Source organism: Salvia miltiorrhiza, chromosome 7, assembly GCF_028751815.1.
Source record: "Salvia miltiorrhiza cultivar Shanhuang (shh) chromosome 7, IMPLAD_Smil_shh, whole genome shotgun sequence".
In the NCBI taxonomy this organism is placed as follows: Eukaryota; Viridiplantae; Streptophyta; class Magnoliopsida; order Lamiales; family Lamiaceae; genus Salvia; species Salvia miltiorrhiza.
In genome coordinates, this window is record NC_080393.1 from 19234482 (window position 1) to 19255062 (window position 20581).

General features: G+C 37.1%; 1 protein-coding gene and 1 long non-coding RNA gene across 2 annotated transcripts; both read left to right on the forward strand.

The window, feature by feature from the left end:
• The first annotated feature begins 4105 nt into the window (after window positions 1–4105).
• LOC130993194 (uncharacterized) lies at window positions 4106–10392 on the forward strand. The gene is made up of 4 exons (XM_057917980.1): window positions 4106–5708; window positions 7000–7439; window positions 7642–9249; window positions 9762–10392. Exons 1-3 carry the CDS (start codon window positions 4257–4259, stop codon window positions 9125–9127), a joined length of 3378 nt encoding a protein of 1125 aa, XP_057773963.1. The 5' UTR covers window positions 4106–4256; the 3' UTR covers window positions 9128–9249; window positions 9762–10392.
• Window positions 10393–17769: 7377 nt separating this feature from the next.
• On the forward strand, window positions 17770–19127 carry LOC130993195 (uncharacterized). The gene is made up of 2 exons (XR_009091596.1): window positions 17770–18144; window positions 18257–19127. It is a non-coding gene; the product is annotated as an uncharacterized LOC130993195 (long non-coding RNA).
• Window positions 19128–20581: the final 1454 nt, after the last annotated feature.

A 20581-nucleotide genomic window follows, 5' to 3' on the forward strand; every position in this document is an offset into this window, starting at 1 on the left:
GCGGCGATTAGGCCCCACGCCCTTCGACGTGCCGTGCGCTGCCGCCGGACCCTGCGTCTCTCACCGCCACCAGCCTGACTTCGCTTCAAACTTCGACAAGAAGCGGCGAGAAAGACCAACTGGATCTGGAAGACCGGCCGACAGGGAGACTGGATCTGGAGGAGCGGCTGGATCTGGAGGGAGACCGGCCGAAAGGGGGAGGAGCTGCGGGCTGTCAAGGAGGTGAAGGGCAGAGGTGGGGCGGGGGAAGCCTCGACGATGCGGCGTCTACAGGTGGGGGGAGGGGAATATATGAGGGTTTTGGGGGAGTCGTGGTGTTTCTGCAACGGTGGGGGCAAGTCGGAGAGAATGAAGGGCGCCATTTTCTCCGGCAAGGCTCCAGCCATGGCGAGAATCAACGGCGGCAGCACGGGCTTCCTGATCCATCGCAATCTGCTGCTCACAACCCACGACAATCTCGCATCCATAGCCGCCGAGATCCGACTCCACAATGGCCTCTCCGCAGCTTGTCGCCGCTGCGACGCCGGAGTTTCGGGGAAGGGGTGGATTAAGTTTCCGGCGAGCTTGGTGAAGAAGATGGTGTGGGTCCCACCACCAATAAAGTAAAAAAAATTAAAAAATTAAATAGTTAACGGTGTTAACTGTCCGTTAAGTCAGAGGGGTTAATTGGCGGAAATTAGGTACTTCAGGGGCTTAGTTGACACACCCCTGCCCATAGGGTGTTAATAGCTACAGGGGCCTCTACGTTAGGGGCCAAATTGATACTTAACCCTAGAATCAATTTTAATTATATATATATATATATAGGGGCGCGCTCCAGTGAGACCCCCTATTTTTCGTGTAACATGAGTACAATGAATAAGACATACGTATATCTAATGAACAAGATGTATATACTGATGAAAAATAAAATTTAAAAAATTCGTAATGAATAAGACATATATACTGATGAACAAGGCCGTATATACTGATGAACAATGCAGTATTTACTGATGAATAACAAAATTTAAAATATTCTGCTTCCTCCAGGATTCGAACCCTGCGAAAAAAAATCACCTTCCAGATACAATATCAGCCATAAGATTGATAAAATAAACGCACCAGATCGTGCCCTAGATCTCACTAAAATTAGGGGGTCTCATTGGAGCGGCCCCCTATATATATATGGATATCTATATTTTGGGGGCCCCTATTTTTCCGGGGCCCTGTGCGGTCGACCACCCCGCGTAGGGCTGTGAACATACCATTCAACCAGTGCATGGTATAAAGTTCTGGGATGTCAAGTTTAAAGATGCCATTATGCCTCCACCGGTGGAGAAGAAGGTGGGAAGGTCGAAGAAGAACAGAGTTAGAGTTCCAAATGAGCCCAGGCTAAAGCATAAGCTTTCAAGAAAGGGTAAAACCCAGCATTGCAGTATATGTAGAAGTTCAAGCCACAAGAAAAACTCATGCCCTCAAAGGCCTAAAGAGAAATCTCCTATTAAGCATATGCAGTTAATTTTCCTATGTCACATACTTACTTTATCTTTGATGAATGTAGTTAAGCAACAAATCAGAGTCTTCTACTTCTGCAAAAACCAAAAAGAAAGTGGTTGGAGTAGGGCTTTATGTCAATCTTGACAGTGGAAAACAGATTCTTAATGTAATTTTCAATATGCATTACTGTATAATAATGACTTTGATTTGTAATGTTAAACTAACTACATATTGTATTGGTTGCACAACCCGGATGACCACAATCAATGGTAATAGATGAAGGCACGCCAAGGGAGGCAAACCCAAACACAAGATACCCCATACCTAATGAAGCAAAGCTAAGGAGGGATAAGAGGAATAGAGGGGAAAACACCTCAACAGTGAAAGAGAATAAACATCAAAGGAAGCCATTCAAAGCACCAAGAGGAAAGACAAAATCTGTGGATCAAGAACCCATCCTTAGAAGAAGTCCTAGAGGAAAAAATGTCATTTCAACACTTGGATCCACATCCACTAGTTGAAAAGGCATTTTGCATTGGATTTTGCTAGTTTTTTTTTTTATCAAAACATAATGTTTATGATTAGCTAAACTATTTTGTGTTTTACAACTTTGAGGGTGATAAAACAGTTTGTGGATGTTGAAACACAATATTTTGTTTATGAATTTCATAATACAATGCTCAAAGTCATTTTGTCTTTTCAGATTATTGTGTGAATTTATGATTATGTCACTCATTCAACCAACTGACTGAACTTATGTTTATCTAATTCATTTCAGATAATTTTGATCAAATTAGCAGATTGAATACAAGATAAATTTCATTCCTTCATTTCAAACAAAAGCAAGATACATCAACTTAGGCATAACTACTTTCAAACTATAAGAAGCTTCATCATCACAAACCAATACAAGAAATCGACTTTTCCTTCTAACAACCCTTGGCTCTTCTTTCCAAGCTTCAATTTCAGTCCAAAGATGACCAATTTCTGCTTCAAAATCCATGGGTGGGGTCGAATTTTCATGCATTTTCACAAGCTTCATGTTTTCCTTCTTTAAATGGTTAATAACTTCTCTAGCTCTCTCAGACATTGGTTCATCATACCAATAAAAAAAACCACAATTTTGGGTCTGCAAAAGGTATGAATCAGTGTTATTTCCACCAATATACCACAACCAAATTAGTGATGAAAACAAGTTATGTACCTTCCAATTTCTACACCCATAGAACATTCTCTCCGGATTGTCGTCCGTCCATGAAGTCATTCTCGTAGCTTTCAACCTCTTGCTTCCAAATTCACAATAATAATACCTGACCTCATATTCGTTCTCCATCTGCAGGCGATCGCGCGACGAACAAGACCCGAAACTTGAGTTCGAACTCATGATATAGTTCGAATACTAATATCCCAAAGAAACCTTAACCTAATTCCGCAAGAATTCGTTGAATTCTCTCAATTTCTGAAAGAACCATTCGAAAATTAGGGTTCTTGCTATTTGAACTCTAAATTCTAATTACATTACCGTTGCAATTCGTTGGATGTAGGGCCCGCTTAAAAAAAACTAGAAGAAACGACGTTTATCGACCGTTTGGTTTTTCAATTTATTTGTACCTTAGTCTCGGGAGTTCAGGGAGGTTAATGCGCTTTGACCGATTATGGGGGGTGAACGCTCTAGGGGGTTGAGTTCAGGGACTAATATGCACCTTTGCCCTTTTCTTAATTATGTTTAAAAGTTCACTCCATTGCTTAATGCCCCTCTCTTAATTTTTGTGTGTGTGTGTGTGTGTGTGTTTATTTTTGGGAATATTATAATTGGGATGGTGAGAATAATTATTATAATACTCCATCCGTCCCAATAATGAAAACACGTTTTATTTGGACACGGGAATTAAGGAGAATTGGTTTAGAGAGTTTAGTGTATGTTTTAACTTGTTTTAAAACTCTCTCATAAGCAATTAACTAGATATCTCTCTTATCTTCTCTCTGCTACCCACCGACCAACACTATGCTGCCGACCACAATTATCACCATAACCGTGAACTCATACAAGCAAACTGCGCAATCAAACCAAAAATTGATCCAATCTAAAATCAAAATCGATCCAAAATGAATTCATAATGAAAGATTTAGTTTAATGAGAGGGAAATCAAGAAGATGGGGGAACTGGGCTTTGTCGGACCTAGGGATGAAGAGAGGACAACGGCGACAATGCCTAGATAATGAGAGAAGTCGGGATGTAGGGCTAGGGCTCAGGGCGGTGGTGGTCGTGCGATGGCTGCTGCCATTGGAGAAAGAGAGGACGGAGCTGCGGCAGTGGATCTAGTTGAAGAGATAGGAGAGCCGGAGGATTTGAGTGGTAGAGGAAGGGCGTGGGAGGGTGGCTTCCGTTCTGGTACAGTGGCGACGGCGCGGCATGCGTTGAAAATATTTTATTTTTATATAATGAAATGAAAAAGTATATAGATAAAGATAAAACTTAACATTTTTTTTCTTCATAAAATTACATAATTATTTTAATTTTACCAAATAATCGAACCCTAGGAGTAATTTAAGTAGTTTGGGCATAAGATACATTTTTCTTTTATAAAAATTGATATTTTTCATATAGTAAAATTTAAGAAAATTGGCATTTCATTTCATTTATGAATTTGAAAAAGAATATTGAATTTTAACGAAAAAAAAAAAAAAACAATTTCGCTACAGTCCTTCCGCATTACCGGATTTGAGAACACGTCCGTAATGAGAGAGGGATAATGAATTTATGATACACAGTGACAGCGATGGCCGGAACGCCGCCGAAATCCCTATCTCCGCCGGAATGGGACTCCCTAATCGACGAATACAATCTCGACGGCGCCGCCCGCCTCCATTTCTGGACAGGCGGCGCATCCGTACTGGACCTCTGCCTATCCTCCCTCCTCCGCAAAGACATCCCTATCCAACTCAAGCTCAACATTCTCACTTTTATCGAGCACCACTCGCTCGAAGATTCGCCTCCACCGCCGCCTACCCTACTCCGCCTCCTCGACGCTCTCCGCTCCGTCATCCAGTCCCCCAGCGACCCCTTCTCCCTCAAGGACCAATTCCTCATCTCCACCACCGCCGTATTCGTCACATCGCTGTCCGAGAGCGACGAATTCGGCGGCGGCGCGCCGCCGCTCTGCGGCCTTGTCGAGCTGCTGTTGACTATCATCAATCGCCCCAACCACGGCCTCGATCGCCACACGCGCGGCGTCGCGTGCGAGTGTCTGCGGCAATTGGAACTCGCTTTCCCCTGCTTGCTCTCCGAGATCGCTCCCCATTTGTGGTCACTATGCCAGAGCGAGCGCACGCACGTTTCACAGTGGTACGTTTTGTTGCTGTCCACTGCTATACTCAATATTGTGAAGCTGAAGCCGAGTGAGGCGAGTATTGCGTCGATTGGTAATGCTACGATCCCCTTGGTCCCGTTCAGCCTACCTCAGTTTTTAATTGACAGAGTTGCGGCAGATTTCGTGTGGAAGGAGAACGAGATTTGCTACAAAGAGTTGAGGAAAGTGGTTGCATTTTTGCTTGACTGCCCTCAGTATCTAACTTCATTTGGAGTGGTGGAGTTTATGGTTGCTGTGATTCCATTAGCTGAAGAACTGGAACTTCAGGCTTCTTTGTTGAGAGTGCAGTTCTCATGGCTGCTATACACATACAAGCCATTGCTCTGCCACATTTTCTTGGGAATGTACGTGAAGTTTTTGGATTCATTTGATGGACAAGATTTTGAAGTAGTTTCAAGATTGTTGTTATTGTCGAAAGAATCCCATCATCATTTGGGTTTTCGGCTGTTGGCACTTCACTGGATGTTGGGCTTCTTTGCTTTGACTGTTGGCGAGGACGAGGGAAAAAAGAGAAGCATACTTGATATGAGCTTAAGGTTTTATCCTACGATATTCGATCCGCTGGCTATGAAAGCCTTGAAGCTTGACTTGCTTGCGTATTGCTCTAGATTGCTCTCTAATCTTGGAGATGCAAATGTTATCAAGGGTGTGGAGGTGGATAAGGAGGTGTATGAAGTCAAGCTGTTCAAAGATGGCCTTCTTGCAGTATCATCTTTTAAATGGCTGCCCCCGTGGAACACGGAAACTGCAGTGGCATTTCGCACCTTCCATAAGTTTCTGATCGGTGGATCACCACATTCTGACAGTGCTACTTCTTCCATTGCTGCTCTTATTGAGTCTAACATCTTTGACGCCTTACAGGTATGTAAACACTACCATATTTTTGTCAGGTTCTCTTTCTAGGCTCTGTTAAGTGTGTCCAATTGTTTTATAGTATTTATATGTTTAATACCAGCATAGATGATAAACATGAGTTGATGCCGATATTATTTAGTGTGTCTTCCTATGAAGCAATATCCGGTAGGTATGACAGCCTCTGTATTATGAAAATTGTGAGCTCATATTATTTTTTTCTTAGTTTTTGGTTTGTACTCGATGTAATGGAGAAGACGAAATTACTGTAGAATAGAATAGTTTTGGTGTAGTTGTATGCAGCAGTTTAACATTTTAAAGGGAAACCTTAATTTTGTTGGTGTTTGCCTGTGAAGTCCTTCAGCTAATTGTCTGACAGCTAAGTGGCTGTCCAATTGTTTTATAGTTTTTATATGTTTAATATCAGCACAGATGATAAACATGAGTTCATGCCAATATTCTTTAGTGTGTCTGCCTATGAAGCAATATCCGGTAGAGTATGATTAGCCTTTCTGGCAGCTATCAGTTCAAACCTACGTCTTTTCCAACTGAATCTGATTCAGCATAAATAGGCATTGTAATTTTCACTAGTTTTACATCTCATTTTATTGCTTGAGGTGGGTATTCTACAGTTCCCAATGGACCATTTATCTCAAGTATCCTCAGTCAAATAGAGCTCTTGTTCATCCAAACCTTTTATTAGTTCTGAAGTTGGATAAATTTTATTATCATTATGCCTTAATAGCTGCAAGAAGAATCTTTTTATGATCTGTCTGTGGAACCGCCTTGTATTCATGTATTCACTGTTTTATGCTGTAGAATGATAGCACTCATTACTTTTGCATGCATGCTGAGTACTTGATGCAATGTTTGGTGTTATATTAGGGGATTGTCTTTAATCCCAAGAATTTTTACCCAAAAACATCTTTATGTTATCTATAACATATTTCAGAAAGCCTCTAATCTTTTTCACATATAACTATATAAGTAAAATCTTGTATATGTAAATATATGTACACAAATGTATGTAGTTTGAGTATTTTAGTGTACGTCAGAATGTCTCAAGAGCTTTTCATAATTCATGAAAGAAATCAGTTTTTTAGTTGTTGAGTTGTAGTTCTCTATACTTTCACCCTAGAAGAACTGATGACTCTCAATGCATGTTATATAAATTATTTGAAAGTTTTGGCATCTCTGACACATATGACCTTCTTGCTTTTAATCTTTAATTTTGATATTTTTCACTATTGGCAAGAATAGGGTGAAGTTTTGTGCATTATGTTTATGTTCTCATCTGCAGAAGAGGCTGGTGGACTCAACTTCAGAATTTAAGGGATTGGTTCCAGTAGTTGTTGCATGCATTGATCGGTTGTTAGGATGCCACAAACACCGCTGGTTGGGAGAGCATCTCCTCAAAACATTAGATAAACATCTGCTTCCAAAACTAAAAATAGACTATAACCTGGGATCTTACTTCCCCATATTTGAGAGAATTTCTGAAAATGACCAAGTCTCACCTAGTGGGCTGTTAAACCTTCTCTTGAGATTCATGGTTTTTCTTGTAGAGAAACATGGTCCTGATAATGGTTTGAGATCTTGGCATCATGGCAGTAAAATTCTTGGCATTTGTAGAACAATGCTGGTCCACCATCACAGCTCCAGCTTGTTTACTGGATTATCTCATCTTCTGGTCTCTATTTGTCTTTTCTTTCCTGATCTGGAGGTTCGTGACAGTGCAAGGTACACCTTACAGTGCCCCTGGCCTATCTTACCACCTACTTTTGCATGACCCGATTCTAAAACCTCCTTTTTATTTAAAATTTTTGAAATATGAATAACATGGGTAAATTTTTACTCTCTGTAAACATTATGTTCCTATTATCAAGTAATTTTATTTTGCTCCTCATGTTCATAATATCAGAAATTTCATGGTTCATTTCAGATTTTACCTGCGAATGCTTATTGGTATACCAGGAAAGAAGCTCAAGCACATCCTGAATACAGGGGAACATTTACCTGGGCTATCTCCATCTACTCATTCTGGCTCATTCTTTAGTCTTCAGTCCCCTTCAACTTTCCCTGATCTTAAGAAGTCTAGCAGTATTGCTTCTTGTATCCACATTGAACGTGCAACGTCATTACTAGTGAAGCAGTCATGGTCCTTGTCACTGCCTAATTTTGGCACCAATCCTGATGTACCTGGTCTTTTTGAAGGCATCAGGGATAATGAACCCGCAGGCGAGGAACAGGTCCTTGAGATAACTATGAGTGGTGATGCTATCTTAGAGAATGATTTACCTCATCAACAGAAGGGCCTTTTATGTGTGATGGATGCAAAAAATTCTGAGATTGTCAATGAACTGAGAAGACATTTTTTATCTATTCCTGATTATAGACATATGCCAGGGCTCAAGATTCAGATATCCTGTAATTTGAGATTTGACTCAGAGCCATTGGTTGATGAAGTGGAGAAAAATACAGCAGCTAATGCATTTGACAGAGATGACCAACTTCCTGCGCTATATGCTACAGTGCTTAAATTCACTTCGTCCGCACCATATGGACCTATTTCCTCATTTCATATTCCTTTCCTTCTTGGCTCACCACCTAAAACTGACAAACTTTTGAGCCAAGCTGATTCATTAGCTATTGTTTCTGCGGAGAATGGCCATGAAGAAGAAGAAAACTTCAAAGCTCCTGTGTGTATAGAGTTGGAGCCACGAGAACCAATGCCTGGCCTGGTTGATGTTTTCATTGAAACTAATGCAGACAATGGTCAGGTAATCAAAGGACAGCTTCATAGCATTTCAGTAGGGATTGAGGATATGTTCCTCAGAGCAATTGTTCCAGATGACATTGCTGAAGATGATGTATCTAGTTATTATGTGAATCTATTCAATGCATTATGGGAGGCCTGCGAGACAGCATCTAGCACCGGTAGAGAAACCTTTGCCCTGAAAGGAGGAAGAGGTGTTGCTGCTATAAGCGGGACGCGATCAGTAAAACTTCTTGAAGTTCCAGCGACAACTTTGGTTCGAGCTATTGAACGACACCTGGCACCTTTTGTTGTTTGTGTCATTGGTGAACCACTTGTTGACATGGTGAAAGCTGGAGGTGTGATCAAGGACGTTATATGGAAGGATTCCAGTTCAGATTCTTCATTAGATATTACTAGTTCACCAACTAGTGCTCGAGGGGCTCTTTATCTTAAGTACTTTGGTGATGAAGAAGACGATGGAGGGACTCAAATTACAACTAGTAGACAAAACATTGGTTACTGTCACATTTTAATATTTCTTCCACCAAGATTCCATCTCCTATTTCAACTGGAGATTCATGATTTTTCAACTCTGGTCCGGATTAGAACTGATCATTGGCCATGCCTAGCTTATGTTGATGACTATTTGGAAGCTTTATTTTTGGACTGAAGCTTTATTCACAACCTTCAAGTGGATTATGTTTTGATGACGCTCTTCCGGACTTGACTTCAAATTCTTTTATTCTTGTTTACTCAAAAATAAGGCATTGTTGAGAATGGTGTATGAAACAGGTACTGACACTTTTTTCTCTTCAGTTTACTTTTATATGTTTGCTTCCTATGCTGGTCTCAGTTTTCTCTGCTCGTTTAGTTGCATGTGTCAGCTATCATATTAACTTCTGATTGTATCCTATTTTACTTCTTGTTCCTGCCTTATCTAATGACATGTGGCTGTCAATATGAGTTATAATTCCTATGGCTGCTTGATATGCTATGTGAAGAGCTTAGTTTCTTAGAAACGACATGGTGTTTTAGAAGAAGAATCGTCCAAATTTGGTCATGAGATTAAGAAACATTCTCTGCTGCTGATTTTGGTCATCACATGAGTCTTATAGGTTGCCGTGTCAGAAATCTGTAATTCAGTAGAATGTTGTCTTATCTCCAAATGTGTAACAACTAACGTGCTTGTTTTGCTTTAGTTCTCACATACCTACTACGTTTATGTGCCCGTCTCTGTTGCTCTTTTCTTTTGGTTTCTAGAAAGCTTTAATTGAAACTAACTGTACAGTCTCCTCAAACAACAGCGTTGTCAAGAACACAGCAATGGGTGTGCATGAATTCTTAGTATTGGAGAAATATATCTTGGTTGAAGCCACAATTCGTATCCAGTAACTGAAGACGGCTTAGAGAGAGCTCCTTGATACCTTACATACGAGCTTTTGGAGTATTCAAGAAAACCAACTCGGCCCACATGTTAATGTCGGCTTGCTTCTTCACCAAAACGGCAAGTTAGATATTCAATCTGTGGTTTTCTCCTACAGTGAGAGATGCAGGAAGGCGAGACAGTGGGAACGAAAAAGAGGCATTGACCTGACAAGATGATGGCATGAGACGAGCACGACGGAAGTGAATGTGGCCTTTGGACAGAAGATGGAGCTCAATCTCTGTATTCAGATGTAAGCCCTTTTCCCATTCGGCCTGAACAATATCCGGCGAGTTCCAGTAGATTTTCGATTTTTTTTGCCTTTTCTTTTGGCGGAAACTATTTACACTGTATTTTCTTACACAAATGTGTTTCGTGTGTATTAGTAGGTAGTATAGTAGAAGCGTAGAAGTGGCGTTTAGCTCTAATAAAGTAATGTTCTTTCCAACACTGTCAGTATACTATTTGTATAGATAATAGTATTGTTTTGTTACGTGACCAATTACTTTTCACGATTCATAGTACTTTGTATATCCTTATTATTAGAACATAATTTCTATAATTAGGGGGCGTTTATTTTTAGAGAAAATTGCATGTAAATACACAAACTTTACTCAAAATCCATATTTGACGTGAAGTTATAATTTTACAATTAAATACATCAATTTTGTAAGTTGTTCAATTTTAATTCCAATTTCATTTTTTTCAAATTTTAAAATGATGTAGCTCCTACGTGGCTCGCCGGCACACACCTTTTAGTTCGCCGGACAATTAACAAAACGAAATGAAATGAAATCCTAACTTCACGTCATTTTTTCCGATCATCGGAAATAAAATTGGCGTCGAAATTGAACAACTTACAAAGTTGATGTATTTAATTGTAAAATCCTAACTTCACGTGAAATATGGATTTTGAGCAAAATTTGTGTATTTACATGCAATTTTTCCTTATTTTTAAGGATTAGTTTATATTGATAATATAGTAATATTTTTTTTGTTTTTTTATTTATTTCAAAGATAATATAGTAATGTTAATCGATGAATTAGAAATTTGGATACCCCAAGGCCTTTTGATAATTTTATCATTTAAGCTGATTTTGTTTTATTTATATTTTATTGAAATAGTGTGATTGGGGATATTCTAATTTTAATGATAAAAATAATCAAATTATTTATTTGATCAATCTTGCAAAGTAAATACCTCTTTAAACTCTTCCAGTAAGATATGAATTAATCAAAAATTCATTTAAATGATACTCTCTCCGTCCATGAATGTTGTCCTAATTTGTCATTTTGGTCCGTCCACAAAAAATTGTCATAATCTATTTTTAGTAAATTTGTGGATCCATTTCTCCATTTACTAACATGTAAGTCTCACTCTCCACTCATTAACTTAATAACTTTTTCTATTTTTCTTTATTTGCGGGTCCCTTTCTTCACTAACTAAATAAACAACATAATTTTTTTAAAAATTTGTGTCTCCCTTCCTAAGGACAATATTTTGTGGACGGAGAGAGTAAAAATTATCAAAGGTTTTGGGATATTTCAAAATTTCAATCTGTCTTAGTAAACAATGGTTTAACTTATACTTCCTCAATGTCAATTGACTTGACCTATTTCTTTTCGGCACTGCTATTTATGTAAAAATCAAATGAAACATGATAGGACAACATTAAAGATGTATTTCCAATCAACCAATTAAGCAATTGATCCAACGTAGGCAACTCCTTCAATTAAACACAAACACGAATACAAAGCACCAACCAATTAAGCAAATCCAAATCAACCAATTAAATAAGCTAAATCAACCAATTTTATTATAATCCAAATATTTTGATCCAAAAATCCTTACAATATTGACTTTGATTTATCTAACAATATATGCTAGGCTAAGAAAAACCAACTTCATCCTACTTTGATAATAAGAACAACCAATAGCACAAATTCTTTAGATTATCCTACAATGATTTAGTCAATTTCTTCGTACCCTCAGCCTTTGCAAAAGCTTGTTTGATTTCATCTTCGCTGAATCTGCCACACTACTCCATCAAGCTTCGATTTCTCAATTAATTGCTTTGTCTGTTTCAAACTTCACTTTTTGGAAAATAAGCTCGTAATAGGATCTAAGCTCTAGTCAATCCACTTCTATAGCCCACAATCATCAAACTACAAATATTCAAACAATTTATATGAACCAACAAAATCAAAATAAACATCAAATTCATTTTTTTTGGCAGATTTCACCCCCAAAAAATTATATTGTTAGTATTAATGGGGCTACTTTTTACAGATTGTGCACGAATGCATGCTCACTCAAAGTGGCGTGTTTTCGTGCGTTCGTGCATACTACTTTGTATATAATATAGACAATGCGCGATAATACTCTCACACAATATGACGTGCTATCGTCCATTAATACTATGGTAGTAGGGCTCGCAAACTCCACCCACAGTAATCGTGGGACCCAAACTCCACTCACAATAATGCTCACTATTATCCATCCTTTCCTTAAAATTCGTATCGTCCACAAAGTGTCAACGATATTGTGGATGGAGGGAGTAATTGTTATAGAAAATAATAAATATTTAAGACAAAATTAGGAAAAGCATTAATAAGGGTAGTTTTGTCTCTTCATCTTCAAAGTGAGTACTTGTTATATGTTTTTATTTTTGTGGCTATTATTTGTTTTTGCTATCCCCAAACGGTTATTTGTTATGATTAGCCCTAAAGATGAAATACATAACTAAAAATAGAATTATATGTTTAAATAGAGAGAATAAATGGAAAGAGAAAAGAAATTAAGAACAAAATATTCATAGGAAAAATCAAATATGAAGAAGAAGAAAAAAATAAAAAATATAGTAGATACCAAAAATAAGAAAAGAAGTTGATTTTCAATTCTGAAGGTTGGTTCCAACTTCCAACTTTCACATTTCACCATTGAAGGTGTAAAAGTTTTAATCCATATTTGCACCCACCGTTGGAGACACCCTTATGTGTGTTCGGTATCCATAATATATTAGATAAATAAATCTAAGATGGATATTGTGAATATGAGATTAATATTGTATTTTATGTGTCTGGTAGATGGGATTGAAAACTCATATAACATAGACGGGTTGTTTGATATCATTATTTAAACTCATTATTAAGCTTCAAGTTTACTAAATTAATGGTAAGCTTGATAAAATAACCTTGATAAATTAATGGTAAGCTAAAAAAAATTAACATCACACACCGCAATTTATCTCCACTTTCTTTCTCTCTAACTTAAATATTGAACACACTGTCACATCGTCGAACACACTTTTCCTCTCTCAATTGAATTCTATCCAATTTGTAAAATATAAGAAGAAATTCATAAACCCCTCTGCAAAACAAGGGATTTATGAGAGAAATCTCTCTATCACCACTCAATAACGATGAAGAAGACGACGAAAAATCCAATTAGAATCGATTTTGAAAAATTGGAGTTAGCAGTGGACTCGAAGTCACAGCTGGACTCAGCGATTGTAAGTTAGATGGAGTCGATGTCAACGTATGAGTCATTGGGATAGAGGTCGGTGAGGAAGGGTGATTTTGTCTTCTAACATTCTAATCTGTCACATTTTTATAGTATTTACTAAAAGATGAATAATGAAATAACAACATGCTTGCTTTATTCTCGAGCTTGAATGAATATATATCTAGCTTACCAAACAAGGACATAAGGGTACACTATCAAGCATGTCCTTAAAATGAAATCCAATTTCTATTTTTTTATGGCTCGTGTATAAAGTTGCGTGTAATAGTGAGACTCATATAAGAATTATGTATAATAGTGAAATCCATATTAAAGTAGGTTAGAGTGAAAAGTAAAATAAAAATTGGTGGCCTTTTGACTAGATATCGTGGAATTAACTTGTATAAAAATTGAGATTATAGATTCATGATCATAAACACCAAACATGTTAATGGAAATTAATAGCGTTTGGTGTCGGGGATGATCAAGGTTATCGGCAACGGTGTTGATCGGGGCGGTGATAGTTAGTTGTTGGGGTTTGTGATAGTATGAGATTAAACTTTGTGGAACTCATTTGATGCTATTTAAAATTATATTGATTCCGTTTTCAAAAAATAGTCATATAAGAGTACAATAAAAAATTTATTAATTATATTATGAGTGGAGAAATCTCTCATCTTAAGAGTGGTATAGAGTGATTAATTAATATAATATGTGAGTGGAGAAAATAATTCACTATATGAGAGAATAAAGAGGAAACTTATGTAAAAAAAATACCACCTTTTAAAAATAAAATAATAAATTGATAGATTAAGGATAAAATATATATATATATATATATATATATATATATATATATATATATAAACAAAAATGAAATAATTTTATGAACGTAAATAAGCTATCTTTGGACATAGATGAAATATACTTTTGGCTTATCCAATTGCAACATTGACTTAGGGTTGTCTAATTGGTTATTGGGTTTTGGATAATCCGTTAACCGAATCGAAATTTTCGGGTTTGGGTATCCAATAATCGATTTTTTTGGGTATCGGTTCGGTTTCGGGTATCATTTTTAGAAAAATTTCGGGTATCGGTTAACCCAATAATCGAAACGGGTTAACCGAAATAACCGAAAATTATTTAATATATATATTATATATATTTTAATTATTAATTCATTAATTTATTTATTTTTTATTTAAAAATCGAGTCTTAGCTAAAATAAAATTATAATATGTTTAAAGTTTAAGAATAAGCTTTAGTCTAGTGGATAAGTTGCTTTGTGTATTTTCTAGAGACTAAGATTCAAATCCTCTATCTAGCAAATTATTTGAATTAAAATTTTTTAAATGAATATTTCGGATACCCAAATAACCGAAGCAGTTATTGGGTAACCGAACACCTAAAACGGTTCGGGAACGGTTAGTGAAATATGGCAATTTCGGGTTCGGATAACCGAAAATTTAGGTATGGGTAACCGAACCCGAACCGATCGACAACCCTAAACATTGTCGTTGATTTCATTTCACCCCAAGAGTTTCATTTGTTGTACATGTGGACCACATCATACTAATTCTACTTCATTTTTTCATGTGTCTCATGATCGCAAAAGTTTGTTGTTGTTTTATGTTGTAAGTTGTAACTTACAAATATATAAGTATTCTAGTTTAATAATATCTCTCTCTCTCTCTTTTTTTTTTTTAATAAAAGTAAGTAATTATGATGCAAATGTCATTTTTTTTTTAATTCCATAACCGTCGCCGTCGTCGTCGCCTCTATCAAGAAATCACTGTCTTGCAGGTTTTGCTACCGTTGGATTTTTAGCAGAGGGAGGCGGCGTCGCCTTCACCATCACCAAGGAAGGAGGCGACGTCATGTGGGTAGCGTCGTCGCACTACTACAAAAGTTTACATACATAACAGTACATAGATAACGGTTTTTTTCAAAAACCGTTATGTATGAGCGCACTTTTAGGAATAGATAACGGTTTTTCGAAAATCCGTTATCTATGTAGTGTTGTCTAAATGTATAGATAACGGTTTGAACAAATGCGTTATGTTTTTGCGTTATGTATTAGTTGCATACATAACGGTATTACAAAACCGTTACGCCACCGTTATCTATGACCATCTTTTATAACAGTTATTTATAACGCTAAAGAACCGTTATGTATAAGAGTCATTTACAACGGTTTTTGAACCGTTATGTATGAGCGTCTCTAAAAACTGTTATGTATAATTTTTTTAATATTAATTTTTTAAAATAATATTATATTATATGAGAAAATAACAAATGAATTGTTGATCCTAAAATCAGAATCTATCTACCGTCTCTCTCTCTCGTTCTTCCTTCTCCGGCGCATCTCTCCGTCTGCCATTTCACCCTCATCGCCTCTCTCTATGGCCTCTGATGAAATCCGGCGAGCCGCCGCTTTCAACGGCTCTATGCTCTCTCTCCCTTCTTTGTCTTCCAATGAACCCCCACCTCCAAATCTAGAACCCTAGGACTTCGCCTTCTCCGTGCCGCCCTTTTCCGCCGATCTTTCCGCGCCGCCTTCTCTCCCCGTCAATATCCACGGACGCCTCCTTCTGTTCCGTCACATCTCCCCCTCTCCCGTCGCCTCTCTCTCTCTCCCACGTCCAAATTTTAAACCCTAGGTCGCCGCCCCCGCATCAGATCCTCCGCCCCGCCTTAGTGCACGGCTGCGTCGCCCCCACCCACCTCCTCTGGCCTCGGCGCTTCTGTTGGTCCGTCCGGTGACTCCACTATTTTCCTTGAATGCCTCTATTACCCTCGGCTGCAATTCAGTATACAAATCTTAGATTCACAATCGCTGCCTTCGTTGTTATCCGTCAATACTTGTTGTCTCCACTTCACCGCATTGCGTTGCAGTTATCCACAATCAATTCGTGAAATTGAGGTAAGTTTTTTGGTCCGATTGTTTGATTTCAGTGTAGTTGAGGCTTCTTCTGAAAGTTTATTAGTTCTGAACTATGATTATCGGATAGTAGCGGACGGATTTCGTTTGTGTAATTTGGTCGAAAATCACTTCCGGTTCATTTATAGAGTCTTTACATTTGTTTTCTGATATTAGTCTTTGAGAAGTCATAGTGTGGATGCTGATAGTTGCATTTTGTTGTGAAGATAATGGTAATTGGTGATGAATTTTGTCATAGAGAAGTATGGGTGACATCTTCAATTGGTGATGAGTTTAACTGCTTTGGGAATATCCTTGTTTGACTTTGATAATTCTCACTAATCAACATGAATTAAGTGCAATTAGCTACAATTTTTCATATTATTTATGTTAATGTGGCTATGCGTTTAATAAATATTAATAGAGGAATATCTGGATGATGTATTTTTGTTCTCTTCCTATGTCAGGTTCAAAATTCACAGAATATAAAGTACAATCGTATGCCTTAGATGATTTTGATTATACTTTGTTTTTGTGCCTATTGAAGAATTAGTCACGTCATTTATTATTGTTTTTTTTTAATTGATATACATGTTCTGTTTTATGTAATTAGAAAATGTGAAGCTTATTATCTGGAGAAAGTATCTCATGACACATACTTATTAAAGGAAAAATAAATCTGATGAGATCATGAGATTATTCATCAATTGAAGTACTTCGGTTGATTAAATTCTTAAAATTCTTTCCTTGTTTCGAAGCAGGAGATGCCATAATAACTGGTTTTCCACGGGTTATGTGATTATTGCACTGCTGGACAATGTTATCTGATTGTTTCCAAATATAAAAATCTTTCTATTTAACTCTATACGATAATGTCCATTGGAATTTTGACATGATTAAGGAACTTCCACTTTCTGAAATGCATATTAACATTAGAAACATAACCATGATGCTGTGGAGCAATGACTCAATAGTAGGAGGGTTAAGATTTGTGAAAGAAAATGCTTTATATATTCGGACATAGGATTGTCTCCTACCATATCTGATTATTGGCGTCACCAACTTGATTTTATCGCTAGTGTGATCATTGACCGATTTTGCTCTGTGTATCATATTCTCATACTTGTATCTGTTGAGCTGCTCTTGGTGTTTAACAGTTGTTTGTAACATTTTAATGCTTTGTAGTATGATCAACATGTCCTTTTGGCTATGGTGATATCTTTTTTTCATTAGTAGCTGGCATGTCTGATCCCCCGGGAAAGAGTTTCGAACTTTAGTTTTCTAGTATCTTTATATTGGTTGTCTTGCTATTGAGATACAGTTGGGGCTAATCTGAACATTGATAGCTATTTCTCACAGAATGCGTTTTCTTTTCCTTCTTGTCACCCTTTAAGTTTTTTATTTTGCTTTTGGTTGCAGGGGTATATTATATTTATATCAGCAACAAACTGGAAATGGTAAGTTCATTGTTCTTGTACTAGTTTTTATAACTTTGCTTTCTCTCGCTCGCTCGCTCGTCGTTGATTCCTCTAAAGGTCAAATTTGTAGTTAAAATCTCAATTTAATGCAATACCTACTTCAAATCGTCTCTTGTTTTGCTTGGAGAGGTTAGATGATGGCGGTGTTTGAATTAGTCTGGTGATTTGTGGTTGTTTTAGCTTGGGCATTCCTTTTAATTTCTTCTACTTTGTTTATCCCCTTTTTTTTCATAGCGAGATTATTCGATTGTTAAGAGGATTTATTGTTGCTTAGTGTGAAACTGTTTTTGGTGTCTCAGGATGTGAACCTAAATATTTTACAGATGGTGTTAGTGTTGCAAGTGGTAATTTCCTGGCAGCTAAGGTTAGAAGACGTCTTCTTCGGTTTCGTATCTTGTTCAATATCATGTCATTCCTACAACTCATTTGTTTCTTGATCATTGGTATGCTGAAATTTGGTGTCCTTGGCTTTGCAGAGAAGAGGAGTAGTAGAAGGAATTGATTATGGATCAACGGGTGAAGTTAAGAAAGTAGATGTTTCTCGTATACGTGAGTTTTACCCATCTCCACTTGCCTTGACATATCTACGCTTTCATAATTTATGCATCTATTTTTATTGTATGCTATTAGAATTCTTCATTGAGTTCCTTTCAATATGACGATTGAAAGAGCTCCAGCTCTTCTTGGAAAACTATGCACTTTTCATCTTAATCAATTATGTAAATTTTTGGTGCAAAACTATTGGGAAAGATTTTTGTCCAATCGGGAAACAATATCAGGTCTGTTTATTAATTTGGTTTGACATTTCATACTATTTGTCAGGAATTACATTCATTATCTTTACTTCTGGGGGATTCTTGAGCGGGATTCTTGGACATTTGCAGGCTCTGCTAGCTGCTCTTGCTATTATGTCGGATCTATGTTCGACTTCTTGGGAAGGTGCAGTAACGAAGCCCTCAAGGAAGAGATGGAAGAGAAAAGAAGGGCTCAGGTGCACTTTAAGTTATGTAATGTGCTCCCTCAGACGATTGCCTATTTGGTGCCTATTTTTTTAGTTTGTCACTTTAATAATTCTGATGGTAGCGGTCATTCTTCATTTTTCACTAAATCTCTATTGCAGATTACTTTCACAAGGAAGAAGGATTTCAGGAAAGAGCAACTAGTTCTTGAGGACTTAGTGCTAGAATACATAGTATGATAGATTTTCGTTTTAGCTATAAGATAGTTGGTACTTTTAATTTTGAATCGAATATGCAATGATGATGTATACTTGATACTTGGTTCATTTGGATGGTAATGTATGAATATTTTGGATGATATATAAAATTGTTATTGTTGATTTTATCATTTTGTTGTTTTAAAGTTATTTATTTATTTTTTGAGATAAATAATATAAAAATCGAGAAAAAATATTAAATATACTACTTATAGTTGGAATACATAACACTATAAAAAATACAAAAAAACTGTTATGTATTTCTATCAAAGATAACGGTTAAAACCGTTATAAAAAGTACAAAAAACTGTTAACTATGATAGGAAAAAAAACAAAAAAAATACAAAACATAACGAAAAAATCCTCATACATAACGGTATAAACCGTTATGTATAATCATTATAGATAACGGTTTCATACCGTTATGTATGAGCGTCTCGTACCGTTATCTATTCTCACATACATAACGGTTTTTAAACCGTTGTCTATGATACGTATCATAGATAACACCACTATACACAACGGTTTTTTTGCTCATAGATAACGGATTTTATCCGTTATCTATGAGCGTTTTTCTAGTAGTGTCGTCTGCTCTCTATTCAAGATCCCCATATCCAAATTCCTCAATTGATCTGAAACTCCATGCCCAGATCTGAAACACCCTCCCCACGACGTTCTCCCCACCCTCAACATAAACCCTAGCGCCACAATAAAACAGATCTAGGACGTTAGGGCTTCGATTGGAAGCAAATCTTTTTCTGTTTAGAGTTGGAGCAAGAGAGGTCGGAGACGAGGGGCGTCGGGCGCGCGGTGGCTCTTTCGCCGTCGCCAAGGAAGGAGGCGGCACACTTCGGTGTGAGGTGTGTGGGTTCTGTTGTTTGAGGGAGAGAGAGTTGAGAGGCAAGAGAGATGGAGGGCCGTTCAGCCTCGTTGGAAATTTCAGTCAGAGGTCAGAGGGAGAGAGGTTTAAATGTGTGTGTAATGGGTTAGAGAGATTGGGTTGGGTGCAATTAGTTTTTTTAGTTAATATTTTAAATTGTTTAAATTTTATCAAAAAAGGAAATGCATCAACTTGGTTGAAACGACCTAAAAAGAGAATAGAGTAAATTTTATGAACATAAATAAGCTATTTTTGGACATAGATGAAATATATTTTGGGTTATCGAATTGCAACATTGTCGTTGATTTCATTTCACTCCAAGTTTCATTTGTTATACATGTTGATGTGGGCCACGTCATACTAATTCTACTTCATTTTTTCATTGCAAAAGTTTGTTGCTTTATGTTGTAAGTTGTTACATACAAATATATTATTATAGTTTAATACTTTTTTTTTTCAATAAAAATAATTGATTATGATGCGAATTTCAATTCTTTTTTTTAAATAAATGAAAAAATATGTTAAAAATCAAAATTAGTTTATAGCTCGTATCTTTTTAATTTTTTATTCTAAAATTTATTTGTTTCTTTCTAGCGGCCGTTGGCGATTGCTCCTTGTCTGTGGGGGAGCGGCGCCGCCACTATTTGTGGAAGGAGCTGTGCCGCTGCTGTTTGTGGAGGGAGTCTGTGAAAAATAGAGGAAGCA